This window comes from Nothobranchius furzeri, chromosome 6, assembly GCF_043380555.1.
Source record: "Nothobranchius furzeri strain GRZ-AD chromosome 6, NfurGRZ-RIMD1, whole genome shotgun sequence".
Lineage (NCBI taxonomy): Eukaryota > Metazoa > Chordata > Actinopteri > Cyprinodontiformes > Nothobranchiidae > Nothobranchius > Nothobranchius furzeri.
In genome coordinates this window covers 80,631,331-80,658,134 of record NC_091746.1, presented here as the reverse complement: position 1 = coordinate 80,658,134, position 26,804 = coordinate 80,631,331, and the positions used below count along the sequence as shown (strand labels likewise).

The following is a 26,804-nucleotide window of genomic DNA, read 5'->3' as shown; positions in this document are numbered from 1 at the left end:
TTGGAGACTATTTTCATGTTCAGCCTGCATGAAAAACTCAAATGTTGTACACTCACTGGCCACTTTGTTGGGCACACCTTGCTAGTACCGTGTTTTACCCCCGTTTGCCCTCAGAACTACCTTAATCCTTCATGGCATAGATTCAACAAGGTACTGGAAACATTCCTCAAAGATTTATCAGGTCTCTATTGACATGATAGCTTCACACAGTTGCTGCAGATTTCTCGGCTGCGCATTAGGTTTGGGCGATGGGCCGAATAATTTGACCATCGATGATGGGGTGAGCCGTTATGGTTGTTTTTAGAAGAGGCAATGTGCTTATTTGTTTGGCAGTGTGTTTGTTTGTTAAAGTAGCTTTCCGGAGTTTTCCTCTTTCAGAAATAATCTATGATCCTTCAGAAATCCATAAAAGTGATTACTGTGATATAATGTAAGCAATACGTCATTTTTTTCTTTTTATTTTACTAAGCAGAGCTCTGTGCAATAGGAAACTCAGCACTGACGTTAGACTACCGCTTATGTGCTTCAAATTTAAGGACGTACCTCGGCTGATGAAGAGTTAATGAACGTTTCACGGACAAGTAAGTGTTTAAAATATAAATATATTAAAACATGACATGAGAATAATACTTGTGTTTTAGCTCTGTTTGTCGGCTACAGAAGCACATTAATAAACAAGAAACTTGAAGTCACCATCTTAAAAAAACAGATTAACTGACAATTTATGTGATATGCTTGTCAGCCACTAGATGGTGCCATCAGATAAGAGAAATACTCCGGAAAGATGCTTTAGTGACATATATTTTACACATTATGCTCAGAGAACATCGCAGAGGTAACAAATAGGAAAATATCTCCTTCGGCGCATATGAGCATTATCTCTCACTTTCTCCGAATCTTGCTGCTGACTTTGAGTGCAAGCAGCATGCTGAAGAGGAGCTCAGAGAGCGTCTGTGATACACTCGACATTGTGCACAAGAGCGCAAGCTCAACAACAAAACGTGATGTATCGCATGGTTTCGTTTTTGATTAAAAAAAAGAAAACTAAGCAAGGGGCAACATGAAAAACTAATTTTCATGATTCAGTAGTTCGTAAAGTAACCTTTAGCAGAAATACCCTGAAGTAATCATCTAGCATTGGGTGACTGTGGAAGAGCGTTGGCCCACTCTACTGTGTTGGTACAGTTCATTGAAGTTTAGCTTTAATTCCTGTCACAGCTTCCCTCCCTCCATCCCAATCCTGCCACAGTGCTGGGCTCAGGTCTATACAGGTGCTGGCCAGTAAATTAGAATATCATCAAAAGGTTGAAAATATTTCAGTAATTCCATTCAAAACGTGAAACATGTACATTATATTCATGCAATGCACACAGACCAATGTATTTCCAATGTTCATTACATTTAAATTTGATATTCATAAGTGACAACTAATGAAAACTCCAAATTTGGTATCTCAAAAAATTAGAATATTCTGAAAAGGCTGAATATAGAAGACACCTGCTGCCACTCTAATCAGCTGATTTACTCAAAACACCTGCAAAGGCCCTTAAAAGGTCCCTCAGTCTTGTTTTGAAGGCACCACAATCATGGGGAAGACTTCTGACTTAACAGCTGTCCAAAAGACAATCATTGACACCTTGCACAAGGAGGGCAAGACACAAAAGGTGATTGCTAAAGAAGCTGGCTGTTCGCAGAGCTCTGTGTCCAAGCACATTAACAGACAGGCGAAGGGACGGAAAAAATGTGGTAGAAAAAAGTGTACAAGCTCTAGGGATAACCGCACCCTGCAGAGAATTGTGACGACAAACCCATTCAAAAATGTGGGGGAGATCCACAAAGAGTGGACTGCAGCTGGAGTCAGCGCTTCAAGAACCACCACGAGGAGACTCATGAAAGACATGGGATTCAGGTGTCGCATTCCGTGTGTCAAGCCACTCTTGAACAAGAAACAGCGCAAGAAGCGTCTCGCCTGGGCCAAGGACAAAAAGGACTGGACTGATGCTGAGTGGTCCAAAGTTATGTTTTCTGATGAAAGCAAGTTCTGCATTTCCTTTGGAAATCAAGGACCCAGAGTCTGGAGGAAGAGCGGAGAAGCACAGAATCCACGTTGCATGAGGTCCAGTGTAAAGTTTCCACCGTCAGTGATGGTGTGGGGTGCCATGTCATCTGCCGGTGTTGGCCCACTCTGTTTCCTGAGGTCCAGGGTCAATGCAGCCGTCTACCAGGAAGTTTTAGAGCACTTCATGCTTCCTGCTGCTGACCAACTTTATGGGGATGCAGACTTCACCTTTCAACAGGACTTGGCACCTGCACACAGTGCCAAAACCACCAGCACCTGGTTCAAGGACCATGGTATCCCTGTCCTTGATTGGCCAGCAAACTCGCCTGACCTTAACCCCATAGAAAATCTATGGGGTATTGTGAAGCGGAGGATGCAATACGCTAGACCCAACAATGCAGAGGAGCTGAAGACGACTATCAGAGCAGCCTGGGCTCTCATAACACCTGAGCAGTGCCACAGACTGATCGAGTCCATGCCACGCCGCATTACTGCAGTTATTGAGGCAAAAGGAGCCCCGACTAAGTATTGAGTGCTATACATGCACATTCTTTTCATGTTCATTCTTTTCAGTTGGCCAACATTAGAGAAACAAACATTTTTTCATTGGCCTTTAGAATATTCTAATTTTCTGAGATACCAGATTTGATGTTTTCATTGGTTGTCACCTATTAATATCAAATTTAAATGTAATAAACATCGGAAATACATTGGTCTGTGTGCATTGCATGAATATAATGTACAAGTTTCACGTTTTGAATGGAATTACTGAAATATTTTCAACCTTTTGATGATATTCTAATTTACTGGCCAGCACCTGTACTGTGACCGTTCAGTTGCAATTCTTTAATTCTAAAAAAGCAGTCCATTATTCTGCTGTAGGTTTGCTGATTAGCTCAGGATCATTGTTCTTTTCATGATCCACCTCCTGCCAGGTTTCAGCTGTTAGACGGCCGGCCTCAGATTTGACTCTAGCTGCACAGACGCGTTCATGATTGACTGAATGACAACAGGGCTGCAAAAATGAGTCCACATCATCTTCATTTGGGTCTCATCTGTTGAGAGGAAAGCAGTGCCAGAATTATTGTGATTGGTTCAGATGCAGTTTTGCAAACTTAAGCCATGATTGCCTTTTTTTTTTGTTCAGACAGTGAAGATTTTTTCCTGCCAAATATGCCATTTTTATTCAGCTTTTTTAAACTGTACTTTAGAAAAGGTGAACATGTAATAGGTTAACTGAGGTCTATGGAGTATAAGGGCTTTTTAAGCAATGCGCTGTCTTGGCCTTGGGGTGAACTTACTGGGATATTCACTCCAGGAAAGATTGTCTATCGTCCTAAACGTTTCCATTAGAGAGTAATCTGTCTTCCTGCAGAATGGTGGGACTCTGAATTGTTTGAAAATGGCCTTGCTCTTGGCAGATTGATGGGTACCAACAAATGTTTCTCTAATGATTGCTGATATTTTCCTCCTTAGTGTTGTGTTAACACACTCCTGAAAGCTTCAGACCAGAAAACCGACAAAACTCCTGCTTTCATAGAGCCGACACACCTGCAGATGATCGGATTTTAAAAGTTTTTTTTTTGTTTTGCAATAGAATAAGATCCGTCCTACTTTAACAACATTAGTCATCAAAGCAGCTGAGAATACATTGGTTTAAAACCCAATAGCATCAAAGTTATTCACATTTAATTGTTAACACCCCGGCACTCCAACAATGCAGCATTTCACTGCAACACCAGTTTATGAGGCTCTATTAATAGTATCATAAGACGGCGTAAAAACAGATGCGGAACTGCCACCTTACATGAATGCTGCGAAAATCACAACTTACGTAAAAAAGCTAGAGTAAACCCAACCTCTTTAACATTTCTTACTTTTCTTTCAGGAACACTCAGGAGTGATTAGGCTAAAGGCTAGTTTATGCTTCTGCGTCAGTGCAGAGACACACAACACCATTATCCGTCGTTGTGAGGGCTCTCCATCAGGCTCGCAAGGAGGAACAGAGTCAAGCCCACTTTTCTAAACATCTGTCCAGTGAGACGGAGAATGCAAGCTCGTGATTGGTCAGGACACAGCTTCCTTTAAATTTGTCGACAGCACCGCTGTTGCGCCTTCCAAAAGAAAAAAAAAGAGAGCCGATGATGGCTAGCGGCGGACATGGGGCAGCTTGAAGAATCCCTCGTGTAAAAACTCAAACTATGAACGTTTTATTCACCTGTGACTAGAGGGGTGTAAAGATACGTAGTTAACATTTTATTCGTGGATGGAAATTATGGGAAATGTTTGTTTAGAGGTGGAGGAGAATGAGGCACAAATTTGTCCGTGTTAAAAATGATCTGAAATACTAAAAACACAACATAAACACAATAGTTATACACTATCTTTGACAGGATACCCCAGAAAAGCACTTCACCCTCAGTTTTCCTGGCAGGGAATTTCTTTGCAACACTCCCCAAGTGACAGAGGAGTTTGAAGGCAAAATGTTTTCTTCAGTGCGTGTGCATCTCTCCCTTGTGGACCTAACGCAGAAGCATAGGGTGTTTCTCAATGTCAAGGCGCCTGGCCTTGCGAGGCGATGTCTTGCAAGGCCAGAAGCCTTGCTTACGAGGACACTGTCCTTCCTTGGTCAAAGAAAATGGTTAAACGGAACAGACTTGCATCACATGACCGCGGCTTCCATGGCGGTCACGTAACGTCACGTGACACGGGAGACAACGATATATTTTATACGTATTAGTTTCAGTATACGTATATAATGAGCCCTTTACTTTTTCAATTGTATATATATTTGTAAAATTAAATATATAAGTGAGTTACTACCTGCTAGCCAATGTAGCGTTAGGAAGTATAATGGTCTGCCCCTTCACACAGTACCATCACCAAGGTCGGACGCTTGGTTCAGTATGTTTACATTCCAGGAGAAGAGACAGAAGAACAGAAGAAGAACGTTTTTCATTGAGTAATCAAAGTACTTTATTTGTGATAAGCTAATCAAAGCATTTGTTGATCATTAATAATCAAGTGAATGATCTGTGAAATAAAGATGTCATGAGTTATGTGTTTAAATGAATAAACAGGACGGCACCAGACACACTGATATCCATTACCATGGAAACGCATGACACATTGTTTTCAACCAATCAGAACTTTCGTCTGTGGTAGGACAGAGTCTGGTTTGTTTATGAAAGTAGTCCAATCCGGTTACTAAGATTCTCAAACAACTGGGAGATATAAAAAGAAGGCAACGCCATTTTAAGGCAGTTCCACGTTATGTTCGACTTTCAGCAGTTACGTATTAAACTCAGCTCCAGGACATCCGAGTTCCTAAGGATTTCCATCGTCATCATTAAGAAGTTCAGACTGGCCAGCTGGACTTCCTACTTTGAGCTGAAATCTGTCAAGCTTGAGATTTTCCGTCGTTTATACCAACGAGACGACGGTCCTTCAAAATAAGAGTGAACTTGTTGACGCCTGCCGATGCTACCTGAGTCGACCCTTCAGACGGGCGTTGTGTGCTGTGACCGCTGTTTCAACCAGCTCCAGTATCGCTGAAGGTCCGAGACCTGGCAATTCCTGATCTAACACGGGAGACTCTTCCTGGGTACGTAAATACGGCAAATGGCGGCTCATGTCATCAGCTTCTGAAGCCTTGTGGTAGCCTAGTCAAAACAACCAGATTCGCTACTCAGCCTAGAGATTCTGAACAAAACACACACACACCAACCCGAACCATCTACATCCATATGCATCCATCATTGAGATAGTCCTGGTAGATTGTGAGAATTTATAATTATAGAAATTAAAGATTCTTAAACGGCCCCAACTTTCTCTCTTTCTTGTCTCTCAGTCAATACAAAGTGTTGAAGTAAACTCCCTGATGATAAAAACGACCACTTCTGATTGATTATTTAGATTGTATAAATATACAAAATTAGGTAATTAAATCATTTAATTACAGTATATAAATATACAAACTTCTAATCACAACATTACATTACACCAACGAAGCTGCAACTACTAAGCAACTAACCAACCATAGATAACTTCTTTGGATCTAAAAAAACATTTTAAATTAGTTGACTTACTTTTAAACTTGAAAATTGTCCCCGAAGTAGCTGCCGGCTTCTGATCCGCCGTCCTTTTGAAAACACCGCAGTGTATTCTGGGTAAATTTTTGACCAAGGCTTGGCTACAAGACACCTTCCGTTTATCCTCGCTCAGCTAGCTAAACGGCAACAAACAGAGAACACACACCATGGTAGAATTTTATTTTATTTATTTTTATTTATTTATTTTTTAATTGCAGAAAAGCATATTTACATTACAAATAAGGTGAACATGCCAATGTATTCAGATGAGAATTGAACAGTCAGTGAAAAGGGGGAGGACAAAAACAAACAAAAAAAACACAAAAACAATGCAAGGGACCACTACACAGTTCCAGGAAGTCTACAAAAAAGTCTATACATATCTTCATAGCTGTTATTATTGATACATTTAAGGGATCTTAGATACAATCTAAAATCATGTACAAATGCATTGAACACAGGGGGTGATTTCAGTATTTTTTGTTTATGTATGAAGAATTTTGCCAGACAGAGAAGTAGATTGTAGCAGAGTTCTTGGTTGTTTGTTTGAAGGAGACTTCCAAAGGTGACGACATCTCTTGAAATGGGACATGGGATTCCAATCTGAGGTTGAATCCAGTTTTCAAAACAGTTCCAAAACGTCCGTGTCTTGTTGCATTCAAAGAAAATATGATCAGTTGTTTCAACATCCTTCCCACAAAAGGAACATGAATTATCATCAATGTTAAAACGTTTTCTGAGCAGATCCTTTGAGGGATAGACATTGTTTAAAATTTTAAAATGTGTTTCTTTGACTTTAGGTTGAACAGGAAGTTTTAAATAAAGAGTCCTTAGTTTAATAATGGAGCTTTTACCAAATTTGTAAATTATGTTGTTCTTGTTGACTTTACAAGGGTATAGTTGATCAGTAAAACACCGTCTAATAAATTGGTTGGTACACTTTTTATCCGTAAGGGGAATACCTTGGATGGAGATAGAACCATACTGTGGATTTATAAGTTGGTGTTGAATAATGTTTCTGTACTGGAAGACCACCTCTTTAGGAAGCGCTATTAATAATTTTATAAAATCAGATTTTGGAGGGCTAAAGTTATATTTAAGACAAAATTCATCGTACCCTAGTAGTTCACCATTATCTTTCATCAAGTGTACAACAGACCAAATTTTCCTATTCATCCAATCTTCATAAAATAGTGACCTATTACGGCATAATACATATCTATTGTTCCAAATTATAGAAGAGTGAGGGGAATAATTATGTACATACAACAACTTCCAATACATTAGTACTTGTTTGTGGAACTCTGATAATTTTGTGGGCAGTTTGTTTATATCAAAATCTGATAACAGTAAAATTTTTAGACCACCCATTTTGTTAAATATATGACTGGGGATAGAATACCAGAAAGCGTTCGGATTCTTGAGCCAAGATTTTAGCCAATTAATTTTGAGTGTTCCGTTAAGGCAATTGAAATCTATTACTTTTAAGCCTCCATCTTTAATTTCTTTGACCATTTGATCTTTCTTTATATAGTGTGGCTTATTTCTCCAAATGAAGTTAAAATTGATGGTGTTAATCTTTTTAATTAGGTTGTTTGAAATTGCAGTACTGCAGGTTGGATAAACTAATAGAGATATACTCTCCATTTTGGTTAAATAAATGCGCCCTAATATGGAGAGATCCCTCTGAAGCCAAATATTTAGTTTGGCTTTAATTTCATTAAGTTTATTTGTTATGTTTGTCCTTAGGTTAAATTGTTGGTCTTTAGAAATATATGTTCCTAGATATTTAATTTCAGATTTGATGGGAATGTTACAAATTTCTTTTAGAGGGGAGTCATGAATAGCCAATAGTTCACATTTTTTCAAATTTAGCTTAAGTCCACATGCTGCAGAGAATAGCTTTATTTTATCAATAGCAATAGGAATTTGTTTATAATCTTTTAAGAAAAGCGTGGTGTCATCCGCTAATTGACTTATGATCAACTCTGTGCCAAGGACATTTAACTTTTTTAGATCCACACAGCTTTTTAAGTAGATTGCTAACATTTCACTAACTAATATGAAAAGGCAAGGAGAAATTGGGCAGCCTTGTGGTATGCCCACAGAGACATTGAACCTGGGGGAGGAACCTCTGGGTAATGAAACACAGCTGCTAATATTCCGATACAAACCTCTGATTAGATTAGTAAACTTAACTCCAAAGCCAAGATGTTCTAGAACTGAGAAGATAAATTGGTGTTCCACTGAATCGAATGCTTTATAGAAATCTAAAAATAATATGAAACGGTCATCATTTATCATATCACTGTATTCAATAATATCCATTACCAATCTTATATTGTTGTGAATAGATCTTCCTTTTAAAAATCCTGACTGTGTTTCCGAAACAATATCTGAAATTCCAGATTGAAGACGTATCTTGAAAATGTAAGTCAGAAGTTTATAATCTGTATTTCTTAGGGTAATTGGTCTTCTGTTTTCAATAATCCTATGGTCTTTATCTGCTTTTGGAATTGATATTATTACACCATGTCGCATTGTAGGAGGGAGATCGCAGGATTCAAAAATCTCTGAGAAAACACCAAACAGTAAATCTTTTATTTCTTCCCAGAAATGATGGTAGAAGTTGGCTGTAAGTCCATCTGGACCGGGAGCTTTGTTCAGGGATAGTCGCTTCACAGCTTTATCCAACTCTAAGCCTGTTATATTGTCATCACATAAAAGTCTGAAGTCATCACTGATTTTAGGAATATGCATTTCAATACTGTTCAGGAAGTTATTACAATTTTCTTCAGAGAATTTTGAGGAGTACAAATTGTCATAAAATTTAAGAATTTCCTTTGAAATTATCTCGTCATCTGTAATTTCTATATTATTTATCAATATTGATTTTATACTGTTCTGTTTTTGTCTCCTTTTTTCCAGATTACAGAAGTATGCATTATTCTTTTCACCCTCCTCAATCCACTTTGCCCTAGACCTAATAAATGCACCTTTTGCTTTTTGAGTATACATTTCATCTAAAGTGGATTGAAGATTCTGAATCTTTTGTTTGTCATCCTCCGTAGGGCTAGAATTGCTGCAGTAAAAATTCAGTTCTTTAACAAGATCTATCTCTTTCTTCTGAGATTCTCTTAAAATTGTTTTGCTAAATGAGATTGAAAATTGTCTAACTTTATATTTGAAAAATTCCCATTTCCGTACTGAAGTGTCTAGTTCTTCTGACGTAATAACACCTGACAGAATAGATCTTATCCCGTCACAATAAGAATCATAATTTAGTAGAGTGGAGTTCAATTTCCAATATTTAGTTGTCCCCCGAGTGGAAATCTTTGGTTTTAATTGTAGATAAATAAGACAGTGATCTGTCAGAGGTGCAGCGGAGATATCAGTATTGATCTCATATGATAGTAAATCATTAGCCACAAGCCAGTGGTCAATTCTGGATTTATAATTTGTGTTGAACCATGTGAATCTAATTGTATTTGGGTTAAGATGACGCCAAGCATCCACTAAATTCTGTTCATAGCAAAAGTTATTAAGGATGGAGTTTGGGTGACTTGAGGAATATTTGGAGGGCCATTTATCCAAAAAAATCATCCTGAACCATATTAATGTCTCCACCAACAATGACATTGTTGGTGGAGTATGATACTTTAAGATGCTCAAGCTGTGAGGCTATTACTTCTAACAGTAGTTTATTTTGGTGTATAGTATTGTACCCATACAGATTTGTTCAAATAAATTTTGCATTATCAATATCAATAACAAGGATTAACCAGTGACCATGTTCATCTTTGTGTTGAGCGATAACTTGGCCCTGGAAGTTTTTTAGTAAAACAGCGACCCCTGCTGACCTCGAAGTTCCGTGGCAGAAGTAAGCTCCGTCACCCCACTGTTTAGACCAAAAAGTGTTGTCCTCAGGCTTGGAGTGAGTTTCTTGTAGTAATACTATATTAGCATTTTTCCCTTTGCAAAACAGGAAAAGACTTTTCCTTTTAGTTATGTTTCTTAATCCCCTTGCATTAATTGAAATTAAAGAAAGGTTGCTTTTCAAAAACATGTAACACAAATAATAACAGAACAAATTATGTGCGTGTTACCTTAGAAGAATGTAACAAGTAGCAGAACCCTGAGATAGAAATGAACATTTTAGCTCACATATATGGATTTAAAACCCATTTCCAGTGCTAATTAAGGAGTTATCTTTTGACCGTTGATGTATGCATGACGACCCCTGTAGATCGCCTTCAGCCCCGCCTTGCGTGCTTGCTCCACCTTTGGCCATACGGCCAGCCGTGCCTCTCTCTCTTCCTTGGTGAGATCCTCAGCAAATTTGATGTTCAGCTCCCTGCAGATCGGGTGGCTCTTGGTGGCACGCCAGAGTTCCTCCTTGTAGGTTCTCAGCGAGAATTGTAGGATGATCTGTCGGGGACGGCCGTTGAGGGGGGTACCGAGGCGGTGGACAGTGTCCAGGATCAGTTCCACTTTTTCAGCCCAGTGTGGCAGAATCTTTATTAAAACGCCAGCTACCTTTTTTCGCGTGTCTTCATCCTTTTCTTCTTTAAGATCGTTGAGTCGCAGATTCCATCGTCGCTTGTAAGACTCTTAGTCTTCCGTCATTTTTTCAACACGGAGCAATTTGGCTGTCAGATCTAGATTTGTAGCCTTTAACAATTTAATCTCTTCAGTCATTCCTTTGTTCTTTTCTTTGAGATCTTTTATTTCACCGCTGTTGAAGTCAATCGCTTTCACAATGCTGGCAATGGTGAGAGTGTTTTGTTTTAAATCGCCTCGGAGCTCTTCAATTGAAGTTTTGAGACTTTCAACTGCAGCCAAAATGACACTTGCTTCAGCGCTGATAGCAGCCTCTTCATGTCCTCTTTGTTTTTTTAAGGGCAGTGCAGCTTTACCTGGTGAAGTTAAGAGATTCTTGGTCCCCCTCAAATTGGTCTCCATAGCCTCTTAGCACGCATAGTCGTGGGGTAGCAAGGCTTTGATAGCTTTACCCTTAGCTTTGCTGTTAGCCATTCTTCAGCATGCAACCGGAGTAACTTCCAAAGTGTTCCAATGACGGTCAAAGGCGCGTTTGAGAGTAATTATTGCTTAGGAAATAGGTATTAGGTAGTTTTGTGAGTTACATAGAGCTACATCTGCTATAAATTCAGGGTTAGCTACTCAGAGCACGCTACTTCTCGGCTACCCGCTCCACCATCTTCCACCGGACCCCACCATGGTAGAATATGAACATTGGAACACGTCTTGGCGGCTCCCGATGACGTATCTCCTAGGCAACTGGGGTGGGGCCAAGACATCAAAGCAAGATTCCTTGGCATTGAGAAACACCCATAGGCTGCGTCTCAATTCAGGGTCTGCATCCTTCGTCGGCCGGTTACGTCACAGCGCAGCGACCAGGCCTGTCCCAATTCGAAGACTCCTTCAAATGCGGTCGACGAATACTGCCTTCTTTTCGCCTGTATGAAGGATGGGTCCGGTGTATCCTTCAATGGTTTACATTTCCCAAGATGCATTGCGGGCCGGACGTAGAACTTTTAAAAACAATGGCGGACAGTGAAGCGGGAGCTGTCGGAGAGGATTGCGCATATAAATGTCAGTATAAACTTGAAAACTGTTAGGTTAAGGACTTTTTGTGATACATGAACGTTATTTTAGTTAGAAATGTTACGGTAAAAGTGCTTGTATTGCGGTCTCGGCTCGTATGTTCGGCCGCTCGGTGTCGTACTTCTCCCGCTACGTTTTCCCCCTGATTTTAATAGAAGTTTGTATTTTAGGGACAAAAGAGAAAACCAGGGACTTTATTAAGCTTAGGGCGGAGATGGACCACATGATCACCGGAGCAAAGTATTCGGTGGCTGTGGCATGGAGGTACAATAACATCTCATATTTTATAAACTCGCTTGAGTTTATTTTTTTCTGCGAAAACATGAAAGGAATAACCCGTTGTCCTCTTTTCTCTTCCTGTTTTTTTTTCTTACATGTTTGTTAAGACTATTCTAGATAAAATGGGCATCCAGGGGAAGGTGACAGCGATGACCAGCTTCTGGAGCTGATCAGGGAGGACATGAAGCTGTAGAGGGAGGCAGAGCAGCAGAGGGCACAGGAGAGAAGGGAGAATTTTGACAGGCTTTTTACTTTGCTAGAAAAGAATGGTTAAGAAAGAAATGTACATATAAAAGAAATATCTAAATAAAATCAGTTCTGCATTAAATTCTTGAATTTTAATTTTGTTTACAAATGAGAACTGTTTAATATTACAGGGTATCCGCTGGGTCTTGAAAAGTCTTAAAATGTGATAAATCGGTTTTGGTCAAATTAAGACCCTTAGAAAGTATTAAAAACTATTATCTCATCTTTGCTCAGGCTCAGCTTGTTGAAAGTATTTTCTCTCAATTAGCTCTCCAACAGTCAAGCAAATGATTAAAAAGCTAAATAAAACTTTCATTTAAAGTTCCTTCTCCCTTCTGCTCAGCGGTTCCACGGTTGCTAGGCGACGGAACTTTGCCGCGGGAGTGGCGGGAATTCATGATGGCTAGGCCTGTCCAAATTCACAGCCGTTAACATCCGGTCAACTCGGCCGACGGAGGACCCAGCCCACGTCGGCCGAGTAGACTGGGTCCTTCGAAGGATGCAGACCCTGAATTGAGACACAGCCATAAACTAGGCTTTAGCGAGTGTCACATCCATAATGGTCTGAGTGGAAACCTGTGTCTTACAAATGGTTCTATCTCTGCTTTGATAGATCAAAAACAAGTTCAAATCTTCGACAAACTAAAATTGTCATATACCTGCCCCTAAATCTACGTAAAGACATAGGCTAAATTAACCCATTAGTAATGGGTCACAGAACCTCCCGTAACAGGAATTTTATGGTGATATATGTGCATTCTACCCTCAGGAAAATGGAATTGAGGCCATCTTCACTCTTCATCCCTGCCCTTCCTGGACCCTCCCCTGGGACAGCTTACCCAAAGCGATCAACCCCACAGAAGGTAATGTCGGATCGTGCCTTTGGGCTCTTCTACTCCTTTTGCTTTTCTGTCCCCTGAAACTCTTTTCAGTGCTCTGCTAGTCTGTTTATGGGTCCCCCCCATGCTGTACCTATCTTCTCCATACTCAACCAGATTTTATCCTCACACTCGTTAAAATTCCCCCGTGTCATTATCGGTACACCCCTCTAGCGCTCTGCCTGTCTTTCACATTTTACTCTATTTTGAAACAATAACCAACACTGTAAATGGAGAGAGGAAGTGGCATAGGCATTTGCATTCAGTCTCACTCTACCTGCCTGTAACAGTGATTTATTTTTAGATCTAGTATTTTTTTTTTACAACAGAAACATGCAAAAGCTGCACACAAAACTGATGTGCAGCATCAGACTTGTGTTTATGCTTTGGTGGATGCCGACTGACGTGAGAGCTGTTACTAAAAGGCAGTTGAAGCTGATTGTTGCTGGAGTAGAGGGAAGAAAATCTCCTGCATGCATTATTTCCCTACCTATTAGTGAGAGGAGTCTGTGTTGTTTTTGTAGTTTTGCTAAATATTGAATTTGTGGGGAAAAATGGGGTTTACTCTTATAGAGATACTGATGTTAGATTTGATCTAACGATCAAAGGGGTTCAGGATACTGTAGGAGTCCTCTTTTGGCAGTGTTAGGAGTTTGCAGTAATCTTGTGTCAGAGCAGGAGTCCTGATGACATTCTTGTATGACCACACTGTTTCCAACTGCTTCACTAAAGGGAGTCTAAGTCACGCCCATCTACTTCCGGACCATGGGTCCCTGGAAGAAGGAAAACGTGAATGCAAGTCAATGGGGCTGAAAACACAATTTTCTAATTCTGCTTGTTATGTGCCATGAATTTCACACAATGATGTCCGTGAATTTTAAAGAGGTTTTATGTGAAAATAAGTCCAAGACTACAAATGTGCATCACGAAAGTGACGTCATCGAACCAGACACGGAGAAAAACTGAGGGAAAATGACTGTAATTTCGGAGAACTTCAAATCCTTCCTTCAGGAAATCTTTGTGTTTCCAGTAGTACACGTTTTTATTTTACTTCCGCAAAATGCTAATTTTAGATTAGATAGTGCAGAAAATGAGGAAGGCTTGCCATCAAATTTAAAAGCCATCTCTCATCAAATAAATTTTTGATGTCAGGCGGATGACTCGCTGGTGGCTTCCAGGCGAGCAACTTTCAATTGCACTGCGAGCTACTGGTAGCGACGTGTTTGAGATCCCTGGCTTAAACAGTACTGTGCAAACGTTTTAGGCACATTAACACTGGTCCCAGTGTTCGGCAGCCTTGCTTCCGTCAGTGCGCCCCAGGGCAGCTGTGGCTATAATGTAGCTCATGACCACTAGCAAGTAAATGTGCGAATGACTGTGTTGTAAAGTGCCTTGGGGGGTTGTAGAACAGTAGAAGGTGCTATATCAAATAAAAGCCATTAACCATTTATTCCATCATCCTTCCTTTTTCAACTGCATTTCACTTATTTTTTTCACTGTTTTTAATTCTGGTAATTCAGCTAATCTTTGAATTCTATCACAACCCTTCTTACATCTGAAATCTGCTTCCATTAGCTTCAGTGGCTTTTAAACACAATTACTCTTATGTGGGCAGTGGATCTATTCTGAGTGCAAATTACACAAAGAGGTGAAACTTTAGCTGCTCTACTGTATTTTTGTCAACACTCTGCATGATAAACTGTGCTGTTGACACAGCTTTGTCGAGTATTAGGGTGGTCTGGGTTGTGTTTACTGCTGTCATTAAAGAGAAGTTTCCTGAATCCTTATGCGTGGACTTTCCTCTCTCTTTGCTCCAAAAAGGTGCACAAAGCTCACTTACACAGTCCTACAACAGAAACTGAAGCATTTATCCTCATGTATTCACAGGTATTTCCATGTTTTCCTCGCTAAAAGGTGTTCATTCTTTGAGTATGTGTGGGTTGTTTTGTATTTGCATTTCCCCTAATGTACCTCAACTTAAATAAAAAAAAACCAACTAAATGTGAAACTTTAAGCAAGTTTTGTGCTGTTTCCATCAACTAACAGTGCTTCAAAAATGCATAGATTTAATATGTGACCGATTTTTCAAAGTATTTAAGTATCGCTGACCTTTGGATCCCATGTTTTATTATAGGTTTTAGCTTTAAAATGTTCAGTTTGGCTCAAAACTGGCATTTTTAAGCAGTTTAGGAAGTCAGTAATTGGGATGTCACCATCAGAAGGCTGCCATCTTTTAATAAAATGGCAAGTCAACTGTTTAGCAACAGGTATACATTACAGCACCTAACAATACAGCTTATAATAACTGAATCGCAACGAGTGTGGCACTCATCTTAAGCTTTTATTTCTTGTAGTGCTTGTTGGTGACTTAAAGATAATCTTTATAATCTTCCTTTAAATCTCCAAACACAAACTGGTCTCGCAAAAACATGTTGAAAGTCAGACTAATGACCAAAAAACTTCCAGTCTTGTTCAGCTAGCTCTGCTAATGAGCTGAATAGTGCGTATAGAATGTTTGGTGTGAAATAAAAGTTCACTTTCTTTAACTTTTGTTTCACCTTGTCAAATGCTGAAGAATAGTTGATACCTTATATGAAACTACAAACACCAAAAGACTAAAGGAGAGGCGATAAATGCGAAAATGGAGTACTTAAATTTTAAAGCTCTAGCTTTTGTAACCCGTCTTCTTGGTGCAGAACCAGACAATGCAAAAAACGAATTCTAAAATCAATTCCTTTAATTGCTCTGAATATCTTTCTTTCATGTCTCTTTTCACTTATTGTTCATTTCTACTTCTTTGTCTTATGAAGAAAACACATTTTTGCTTTGGATGTCAGCTCATTTCAGGCCCGCGAAAGAACAAAGCAATCTCTGAGTGAATAAATTTTTTTATGTGAATGACTATTTTCGTTAACATAATGAGAGGTTGTGTTGTGTGTTAAAAGGTGAACAATCTCTGATTAAAGCAGCCAGATTATTTAATTAAAGTACATACCTAAGTCATTGCAAGCAATCTGACGTTTTATGTACGAGTAAGACCTTACCAACAGATGACCATTCGGGTTAAAAGTCCCTGGGAGCACAATTTTCAAATTGGTACTTCGTCAGGTCATTCAACGTCCAGCAGGGGCTCCACGCAAGAGCTCACCCCGTGGGGTCAAAATGATCACAAGAAAGGTGATCAGAAATCTCAGGACTACACGGGGGACCTAGTGAATGACCTGTAGAGAACTGGGACCAAAGTTACAAAGACTACCATCAGTAATGCACGCTGCCAGGGGCTCAAATCCTGCATTGCCAGATTTGTCGCACTGGTTAAGCCAGTACATGTGCAGGCCCATCTGAAGTTTGCTAGAGAGCATTTGGATGATCCAGAAGAGGATTGGGAGAATGTTATATGGTCAGATGAAACCAAAAGTTCTATTTTGCAGAGTTGCATCCAAAGATCACCATACCAACGGTAAAGCATGGGGGTGGAAACATCATGCTTTGGGGCTGTTTTTCTGCACAGGGACCAGGACGGCTGATCCATGCCGTTTCTTTCTAAAATTCTTGAAAAGGTAGTTCATAGCCAAATATTGGCCTTCCTGGAAAAGCAAAATGTATTAGAGGTTTTCCAATCTGGTTTTAAACCCTTTCACAGCACTGAATCAGCCCTTTTAAAAGTTTTTAATGACATATACTTAGCTACTGATGCTGGGGACTGTGTTGTTCTTGTGCTTTTAGATTTGACAGCTGCTTTTGATACTGTGGATCATGCTGTTTTATTCTCTCGTTTAGAGCACTGGGTGGGCATTAGCGGCACAGCTCTGGAGTGGTTCAGGTCCTATTTGGCGGGGCGAACTTTTTGTGTCAGTCTCGGTGACTATGTGTCGTCCTCCGCTCCGCTCTTGTGTGGTGTCCCGCAGGGCTCAGTTCTAGGCCCCCTCCTCTTCTCTTTGTATCTTCTTCCTCTCGGTTCTATATTGAGAAAGCATGGCATTGCCTTCCACTTGTATGCTGACGACTGTCAGATCTATGTCCCTCTAAAGAAAAAAGGCAGAAACCTCATACAGCCATTACTACAGTGTCTTGACGACATAAAGGCTTGGATGTCTGTGAATTTTTTAAAATTCAATGATAAAAAGACTGAGGTGATGATTTTTGGTAGTCCTACTGAGACACCCAATGTGTTTGTAGATTCCTTGGCCCAGTTTGTTAAACCAACTGTCACCAACTTGGGGGTCAAAGTGGACTGTGATCTGAAGTTTGAACATCAGATTAAGGCGGTGGTAAAATCTGGCTTCTTTCACCTCAGGCAGCTGGCAAAAATAAAGCCAATTCTTTCACGGCAGCACTTTGAGACAGTGATCCACGCCTTTGTAACCACTCGGCTGGATTACTGTAACGCACTCTACATTGGGGTCAGTGCATCATGTATTAGTCAGCTACAGAGAGTGTAAAATGCCACAGCTCGTCTTTTAACTGGCACTCGAAAGTTTGAGCACATTTCCCCTGTTTTAGCTTCACTTCACTGGCTGCCCATTTCTTTTAGGATTCATTTTAAAATTCTTTTATTTGCTTTTAAAGGTCTTCATGGCCTTGCCCCCTCTTATCTCTCTGATCTGATACAGCCTTACACTCCCTCCCGCTCTCTCAGGTCTGCTGATCAGCTGCTCCTGATTGTACCCAGGACTGAGCGTAAATTTAGAGGAGATCGTGCTTTTGCTGTTGCAGCCCCAAAACTGTGGAACGAACTTCCTTTAGAGATAAGACAGGCCAGTTCCTTATCTGCTTTTAAGGCACTCCTGAAAACACACCTCTTTACCCTGGCTTTTAATACCTTGTGAGATGTTGGTTTCTATTTTTTATTTTATTTTAGCTGTTTTAGGTGATTCAAATGCGGTTTTATCAAGTTTTATCAAGTTTTTATTTTTAATATAGGGCTAGTTTAATTTTATGTATCATGTGTTTTATTTATCTTTGCTGTTTTCTTTCTAGTCAATTGTTTTAATGTACTTTCTGTACAGCACTTTGTTCCTGTGCTGGGTCTTGTAAAGTGCTTTATAAATAAACTGGATTGGATTGGATTGGATGCAAAAGAAAGATTGAATGGGGCCATGTATCATCAGAATTTGAGTGAAATTCTTCCTCCATCAATAAGAGCATTGAAGATGAAACATGGCTCGGTCTTTCAGCAAGACAATGATCCCAAACACATCTCCTTGGTAACGAAGGAGTGGTTTCATAAGAAGCATTTCAACGTCCTGGACTAGACTAGCTAGTCTCCAGGTCTCAACCCCATAGACAGTCTTTGGAGGGAGTTGAAAGTCCATGTTGCCCAGCAACAGCCCCAAAACATCACTGCTGTATAGGAGAGCTGCATGGATGAAAACTTTGTGAAAACTTACATAAAACATTTGACCTCTGTCACTGCCAACAAAGGGTATATGACAAAGTATTGATATGGACTTTTGTTATTGACCAAAAACTATTTTCCCACCATAATTTGTAAGTAAATTCTTTTAAAACCAGTGTGATTTTCTGGATTTTGTCTCTTATAGTTGAGGTATACCTATGAAAAAAATACAGGCCTCTGTCATCTTTTGAAGTGGGTAAACTTGTGCAATTGGAAGCTAACCAAATACTTTTTTGCCCCACTGGCAAAAAACAGCAGGAGGATGGTTCTCACAGCAAACTAAAAACATGGCGAAAGAGACAATGAGGCATAGAAAAGGGAGGGCAGGTGATAGAAGTGCATAGTCATGGTGTTGGAACACCTTTCAGGGTTGTTTTGAGTTCTGGATTTTTGGTTGTAAAGAGTTTGACTAAACATTTATAATTATTAGCAAAATGTTCTTTTTTATTGTTTTTTATGTTGTTCCTTACCGCTATAAAAGTCACATTTACGTTTTTACTTTTTCATTTACCCATAAATGTGTACCTTGTTGGTTTGTAACTTCTGGAAACTTGAATACAGCTCAAAATGTTCAACTGTCTTCACACTGCTGTGTGCTGTTTAAATAAAAGATGTTCATAAGACTTTAATAAAAAAAAATTTTTAAATGCCCTCCTAAAATGTACATTTCCTCTTCTCTGAAAACTGTTTTGCTGCCTTAATGGCTAATTTTCTTTTCCCCTCAGGCCTATCATCGTTCTGTTTCTGAACGCAAAAGAAGAAAATCAGCTAGATCAGATTCAAGTCCTGATTTATTAGTCTTTCTCACTACTTTTACTTTTCACACCCCATATTGAATGGATGCCTCAAGGACATGATATAAAATTAACCCAGCTAGACTTACTTAAATAGATGATCATTAACTTTAAATAATACAGTATGGTAATGATTTCATCCTCCAAACTGCACTTTTGTGATGCACTTAGCTTTCTCTTCACAGTACTGCTGAAAATGACTTTTCACTTAGTGTTTTATCTGCATATAATCAGTGATTACAGGCAGTTTCCTTTAGTGCTTGAGTGTGGACCATGCAAGTTTTGGAGCTGTGTAATATTGTTTTTCTACTTCAGCTGGTGCACTAAATGAAAACGAGCATAGTGATGTTAAATCCTGTTCTACATTTTGGGAAGACTCAAAACTGTCATTTCCAGTCCACATTTATATAAAAGTGTTTTGTGCTTTTAGGTTTGCTAGGGATGTAAGAAAATATTTATATGGCAATATATTGTGATATTTTTTCCAGCGATATTATATCGATAGTCAAAAGACGTGTATAGAATGTATCAAAATCGCAACGTATCGTGATATTTTTTCCTGTGATATTACATTGATATTCAAAAGCCCTTTATCTAATTTTTAGAAGGATTTACATGCAAACATTTGTGTACTTTTTTTTCTTTTGGTGCAATTCAAACGCCAACTGCTAGTTGGCAGCAGTGTACAATGGGTTTCATTTCCACCATTGAAATGTAAATCCCTCTATTATGGTGCAGATACCTCATGTTAAACATGTTAAGTATCAGTTTGAACTGTTTATTGAATTTTTCTATAATAATTTTAGTAAAAAAAAATCACTAATATCGTCTGGCTGAACGTCGAATCAGATGTGTCCTTGAATTTTCTCTAATAATGTGGATTAAATAGTATTAAGAGAACATTGACATTTATTGTTGGGTCAGGTCAGGTTGTGCTTGTCCGTTTATTTTGGTGGACGTGATGAAATAATCCATGAACCTTTGTGTTCTCACTGATCTGGTCCTCAAACATTTGAGTCTCCATAATAAACCAGTGGTTATTTGCATGTTAGAGAACGTTAAATAGCATTATAGGTAGAAGGTGTCCGTCTCATATTTGTTGGATTTTAATAATGAATTTTAGAGAACATGATGACATTTTGGTAAAAGACGATAAAACAGATGTTGGCTTGCCCAATTGGAAGGGATCTGCTAGTCTTAAAGGTTTCATATTTGCATTCCAGCTGATCAAAGCAACAAATACTGAAGGAGGAATGTCAGAGATTTTTTTCATGTAAATTGCATCTGCAGCTGTCAATCTGTCAGTCTCTGCATAATTAATAGAAAAAAATAACAGCCCATATTTTGAGACAAACACATCTGTGTTGTATTTTTTTTTTTCTTGTCTTGGGAACCGGTAGAGTGGGTTGGCATTTGGTTTATTTATTCCTTCGGGCTTTTTAGGCTCCAAACGAGCTGGCTGTGACTCCCAAATCACTCCTTTCATTCTCAATTAACTGAAACTCATTATGGCATTTAGATTGTAGATGCAAAATACCAATAAACATGGGACCCAGTGCGACAGGCCGCCAGCTTTGTTACTCCCAATTAGAGGGATAATTGGCACTTTATTAGTACAATTCAAGTTCAAACACATCTAGATTCCCTGAGGGATCACAACAGAGTTTCACCAGTTGCTGCGATATTTGACTTGTGCCCATTTGAATTCTGTGCCTGTGGCTGTCTCCGTAATAAGCTCATTTTAAATGTCACATCATGAATATTCATTTGTCTGTTTGGTTTTGTTTTGTTCAGTAATCTCTGCTGATGCGAAACGGGAAGACAATTGACAAACCCTCGGCCAGACTTGACTTTTGGATTATGATTTCATTTTTATTCTCGCCATTTCACAACATTGTAATTAATTACAGAATAATTTTTTTCAGATTTGAGCAAATGTAAAAACAGTTTTTCAAAGTTAAAACCATAATTAAACTAGCAGCTTTCATGTGAAATGACCAATAACCCTGTGACTTATGCTGCCCTTATTGGATTTCTAGAAATGTTTTGGATAGTGAGCTTTAGAACCCAAAAGAGACCCTTTCAGCATACACCTTTTGACTCTAGGTGCATTTATTGTACATGTATTCATTTTCTATAGCTTTCCAGAGTTTTCTCCTTTCAGAAATTATCTATGATTTTTCTGAAATCCGTAAAAGTGATGGTCTTATGATGTACTGTGATATAATGTAAGCAATACATCTGGAAAGTAAAGGAATCCTATAGTTGGAACACATATGAAGGATTGGACTTTTATCCCATTTAACAGAATAGTCTCCCAATTTGGGATAGATAAGAGTAGCCTTTTAGAATATCACCAAATTAAATTTGTAATTAAACAAAAGTTTAAGCTTAATAAAGTAGAGTTACAAACACCACCAAGGGTATTAGACTTCTGTAACCTGAAACACCCCAAACCACTGTCTAAAGTATATAAGGCACTCTCCAAAATAGACGATAGAATTGCATTCCCTATTGAAAAATGGGAGGTGGATCTATCAGTCAGCTTTGACCAGAACTTCTGGTCCCAAACTTGTTTAAAAACTTTTAAAATGATCCGACACCCCAATTTACAACTAATTCAGTACAAAATTCTACACAGAGTACACTATACAGGTCATCGGAGGTTCAGGATGGGATTTGTGTCATCTGACACCTGCACACACTGCACAAATAACATTCCTGACAATTACATCCACACACTGTGGTCCTGTCCACCTGTCCAGGAATTTTGGGGTAGAGTATGTGAAGACCTGTCAAAGTGTCTGAAATGTCATATCCCAACTTCCCCCTCTCTGTTTACTGGGAAACCTGTACGATGTCCCTATTGAAACACCTTTGGTTCTTGTGGTTCAGACTGCCATATGCATCGCCAAGAAAACTGTCCTCATGAATAGGGAAAATAGAGATACTCTTTGCATTAACCAGTATAGAAATCTTTTGTTAGATTATATTACACTTGAGACAGCCTCTGTTTCCGCTTCAAGTCAATCTCTCGGGGCTTCTTTGATCGGTTCCATCACATAGCGATGATAGGAAGTCAGTGATATTGTCCTGCAGGATGATGTGGGTGATGGGGCGGAGGGTCTGAGTTTGGAGTATACAGACGTTCCATGCAAGTGGTTTCACTAGGGGTGTCTGGGGCTCAGGGGCTGCTGCCCCCCTCTGGAGGTGCTTGGGTTGTCTCCGGGGTGGATTACTGGTGGTTGTGAGTGAGGCCCCTTGGGGGTCTCGGCGATGGCCATGGGTTGCTGCCTGGTGGCTGCATCGCCCCTGAGTAGGTCTGGGTGGGAGCCTGGGGGCTCGGGTGTGGGGGCGGCAGGCCCCGTGTGGGGATCTGGGCGGGGACTTGGTGATGGGGACCTGACTCGTATGCTGCCAGGAAGAGGGCAGGAACAAGCGGCAGCGCATGGCCCAGGCCATTCCTCCCCATCTCCATACATTTTTCTCCTCCTGCTCCTTCACATCATCACACAAACATGCACATAGGACCTTGGGGGGTGGGCAAGTCAGGGGTGCTGGTATGGATCCCATTTCCACATTCCTATGGCAGCCTGCTCCCCAATTTTATTTGCACATTTAACATTTCCACCAATGACATTCCACGTAAACACACACTTAGAGTTTTGGGAGTGAGCACACTCAATGGCAATTGGTAAGGGGATCTTTCAGCCTCATACCGAGTGCCGGTGCCCACTTCCAATTTTAAACTGCACTCAGACACAGAGAACTGTGGGGGGAAGTGGGGTTGTGTGGTTGCATCAGCTTGCGTAGGCCAGATGATGCCTGCACTGCCGGCTCACCACAGCCATGGAATACATCTCATCAACATGCACTAACACTGTTTTGGAGTAGGCAGAGGGGAGATAAGGGGTCTTAGCACACCTCTGTTGTCGTTTGGCTTCCCGGGGCTGGAGGCTAGGAGGTGGAGCTGCCGTCTTGTTGGGGTCTGGGGTGGTGGGTTGCTTTGCTCAGTGTTGGGCGGGGGTGCCTGCTCTTTATCACTCCAGCAGAAAGGGGCAAACTCTGGAAACTGGTGATAGTTGTACCCTATGTGCAGCAGTACCGGGACCAGAGTGAATAAGGTGTGTATGGGGAGCATGAGTGGGTGTCTAGTGTTTTTTTTGTTATAAGTCTTAGGTTGTGTGTGAGCATGAGGCAGGGAGGGTGTGACTGTGTCTGTATATGACTGTATATGTCAGGTGGGGTCTTGGACTCTTCCCCTCTCCTGGGACTTCTTGTGCTACTACACATCTTCGCCCACCCTCCCCCTGCCACGTTAGGTGCTGAGTGTGGTGCCTTGGTCTGCCTGAGTGTTCGCGGCTTCCAGGTCAGTGGGTTTAAGATTTTTAGAGTCTGCCTGATTGATCCCGGTGGCGGCCTGGTGGGATCTGAGTCCCTGGGCTCTGTTGGGTCTCCGGCGGGAATGGTCGCCCCTAGGTCCCGGGTTGCTGGGTTCCGGGCTCGGCCGGCTTGGGGGCGGAAGGCTGTGGGCTTGCCGCTGATATCTCCCGGAACTCTGCCGGCTGCTGATTGTGACCCCCGGGGCAATCCTCTGCACCTCTCGAGAGGGGGCTGGGGCTTTTCTGGTTATCGTCTCCCTGGGGTCCCTGCGCTCTGGGGCAGCTCCTGGATTTCTGGGACTTGGAGCTCCCTCCATCTCCTACACATTTTTGGGGGGCAGATCTGTGGCCCCTCACACTCTCTATTGGACACACACGGTGGTCTCATAAGTATGGACTTGGGCATTTTCAACACATGTCTTAAGGCTGTGGCTGGCACTAAATGCACTGTGAGTTATTATCGTGTGATTGTTCAGTAAAACAATGTTGATTTTATATTTTCTCATCAGGTTCACTCAGTGATGGCTTACTCTTGTTGTATTGTTGTGTGTCCCCTTCTTTTTTTTTGTTTGCTTCTAGACCTGCAGATAGAGAAAAACAGACTCTTGTTTATCATTGATTGTTTATTTTTGTAGACAATCGGCCATCAGCAACAAAATTCTTTAAAAATTGGCTTCACCTTAAAAAACCCATATTGGTAGGTCTCTAACGCTATTGGTTAGTTCTGGTCAGTAGTTTCGTATTGCACAGGGCTTTGCGGGGCAGGGGGTATTCTTAGCAAAAAGAAAAGAAAAAAAAGACGTATTGCTTGCATTATATAATTTCTGAAATGGGAAAACTCCGGAAAGCTATTTCAAGGCTGCAAAGGAATCAAAATTAAAGTCTTTCAAAGGCGGTGCCTCTTTCTATACCTACAGCAGCTTTAGCTCAGCGGGTTGTCCAGTAATCCTGTTGTGTCCATGGACAAGACACTTTACCCATGCACCTTGCCTGCTGGTGGTGGTCGCAGCGTCTTGGGGGGGTTCTTGGACTCTGGAAGGAGCTATATTAACTACAGGCCAGCGCAGTAGATTATTAGCTTGTGACCAAGGATAACAACGCAATAATGAACGTACCAGTCTATGTTGGTCTGCTGTCATCCTATGGGGTTTGTGATCGTAGACTGATGTCTTTTCAGGATTTTATTTGTCGTTGTGGCTTCAAAATTAATTAAAACTATTAGATATGTGTTTATTTATTTTGTCTTACTTTTGACAACCCTTGGTCCTCAGCAATATGGAGGAACAGATGAATTTATTCATGAATCTTCACTAGTTGTTATGAATTCATCACATTTTATACTGTCTCTTTGTACTTTATTGTATGACTGAATTTTCTGAAGCTCTGAAGCAGCTGCGTAAAAATTTCTGAGTTTTGGACAGTATTATGTTTGTTCTCTTAGTTATCTTTCTGCAGTTGTCACGTTCTTTTCTACACTTGACGCCATTTCTCTTTCGAGGCTTTCTTTTTGCCAAACTCCTGATGGTAAAGGTTAAAGCATGTGCTGTTCTTGTCATTGCACGTGTCACCTCTGGATTGTTCTCCTCCCAAAACAACTGAAGCCAGCTTGGTGGAGTTCCTTGTTTTATCAGCCGAGGTAAAAACATAAAACACCTTCTACTGTGTCCAGTACAGCGTGAACTCTAATAGCTGATGTGTCATATTTATTTTTTGTGAGAAGTCCTCCCCACAAAGGAAGCAGCTCTCCTCTTACCCACATCTAATTTGGCTCGAAGAAAAGTTGCGTATGGACTTTGGCACGTACGCTTCATCTGTATCGGGGAGTTTTTGCTCTCTGGTGTTTCACACCCTCATGGTCTTGGCTTATAATGATATAGGGGTGTGTTATCGCATTTGCACAGCATTGTAATAATTAATGTGAGCCAAATGATTTGTTGGAGTATCACACTCTTAAAAATATAGTTTATATATGACTGTCAATAGTTCAACAGTTGTTTTATCCCTACAATCTGGGGTATTGAGTTATTTTTATTTATGTTTTCTGAGAGCTTATAGAAGAATCCGTGCCAAGTGGATCACAAGAGTGTACGGTGTGTTTGTTTTTCATATGCAGGTGGCTCGGTGAGACAGACTAATAATTCAGCTAAATCGTGGTCTAATTATCCACGGGGCATGTGTAGGGTTTGCAGCCCATATTCAGTCCCTTGATTCTTGTGCCAACTTAAAAAATAGGGATATCCATGCACTGTTGAGAGAGGTATAATAAGGAAATAATGTCTATTGAGGGACATGTGCATTTTCTCTAACAAAAATAAATGTTGTGAGATGGAAAGCTGAATAACTCTTAAAGCCGTAATCGTTTTCCGTCTCACCATCTAAAAAAAAATAGATGTTAAATTTCCCCCTCAGGCTTGAGGAGTGATGATGAGTTTTCAGAGTCGGAGTCCTTTTATTTCTCCTGGTGGAGGAGCTTTTGACGTTTTTCTGTAGGGGAACCAGGAGTAGTAGGAGCACCCGCTGGCAGCGGTCCAGCAAGCATTTTATTTATAGTTGAGTTAACTCCGCAACGCAAGGGCTAAAAGCCCTGCTGACTGTGAGATTTTACAAAGGTGACAGGCCAGAAGACATTTACACAACCCTCCACAGATGCCAGCTTTGTGCCACTTACTCCTTCACTCTGACATTTCTGGCAGGGTACAGAGAACTGGGAGTGTGCGCGGAATAAAGGGAAACCAATTCTGTTTGAAGGAGCTAACGTGGAGAGATGGTTTGCCACAAACAACACGTGACGGACAGACATCCGTGTTCAGGCTAATATTTCAAAGTTGATAAAACAGGTGAAAAAATAAAACCTGTAGGATTGCAAACATGGTAAATGTAGTAAAAAGGGCATAGCAACAAATTCAGATTGTAACTGTAGCAGTTTTTCATCTTTTTTAGAGTGTGATGCGCACTCGCACCAGGAAAGTCTGTAATTGGACCTGTTTAGAATCCCAAAATTGACATCGTTTTGTTGTATGCTCCTTTTAAAACCCAACGGGGTAGACAAATT

The 26,804-nt window shown here is 40.4% G+C and overlaps 1 protein-coding gene across 4 annotated transcripts in view; it reads left to right on the top strand.

The window, feature by feature from the left end:
* Positions 1-26,804, top strand: part of gstcd (glutathione S-transferase, C-terminal domain containing) — an 80,409-nt gene that overhangs the window by 17,979 nt on the left and 35,626 nt on the right. For all 4 annotated transcript variants that reach the window (XM_054744826.2, XM_015943710.3, XM_054744827.2 and 1 more), the window contains exon 5: positions 13,070-13,163. In XM_054744826.2, coding sequence (XP_054600801.2) covers positions 13,070-13,163 — 94 coding nt within the window. The remainder of the gene's footprint in view (positions 1-13,069; positions 13,164-26,804) is intronic.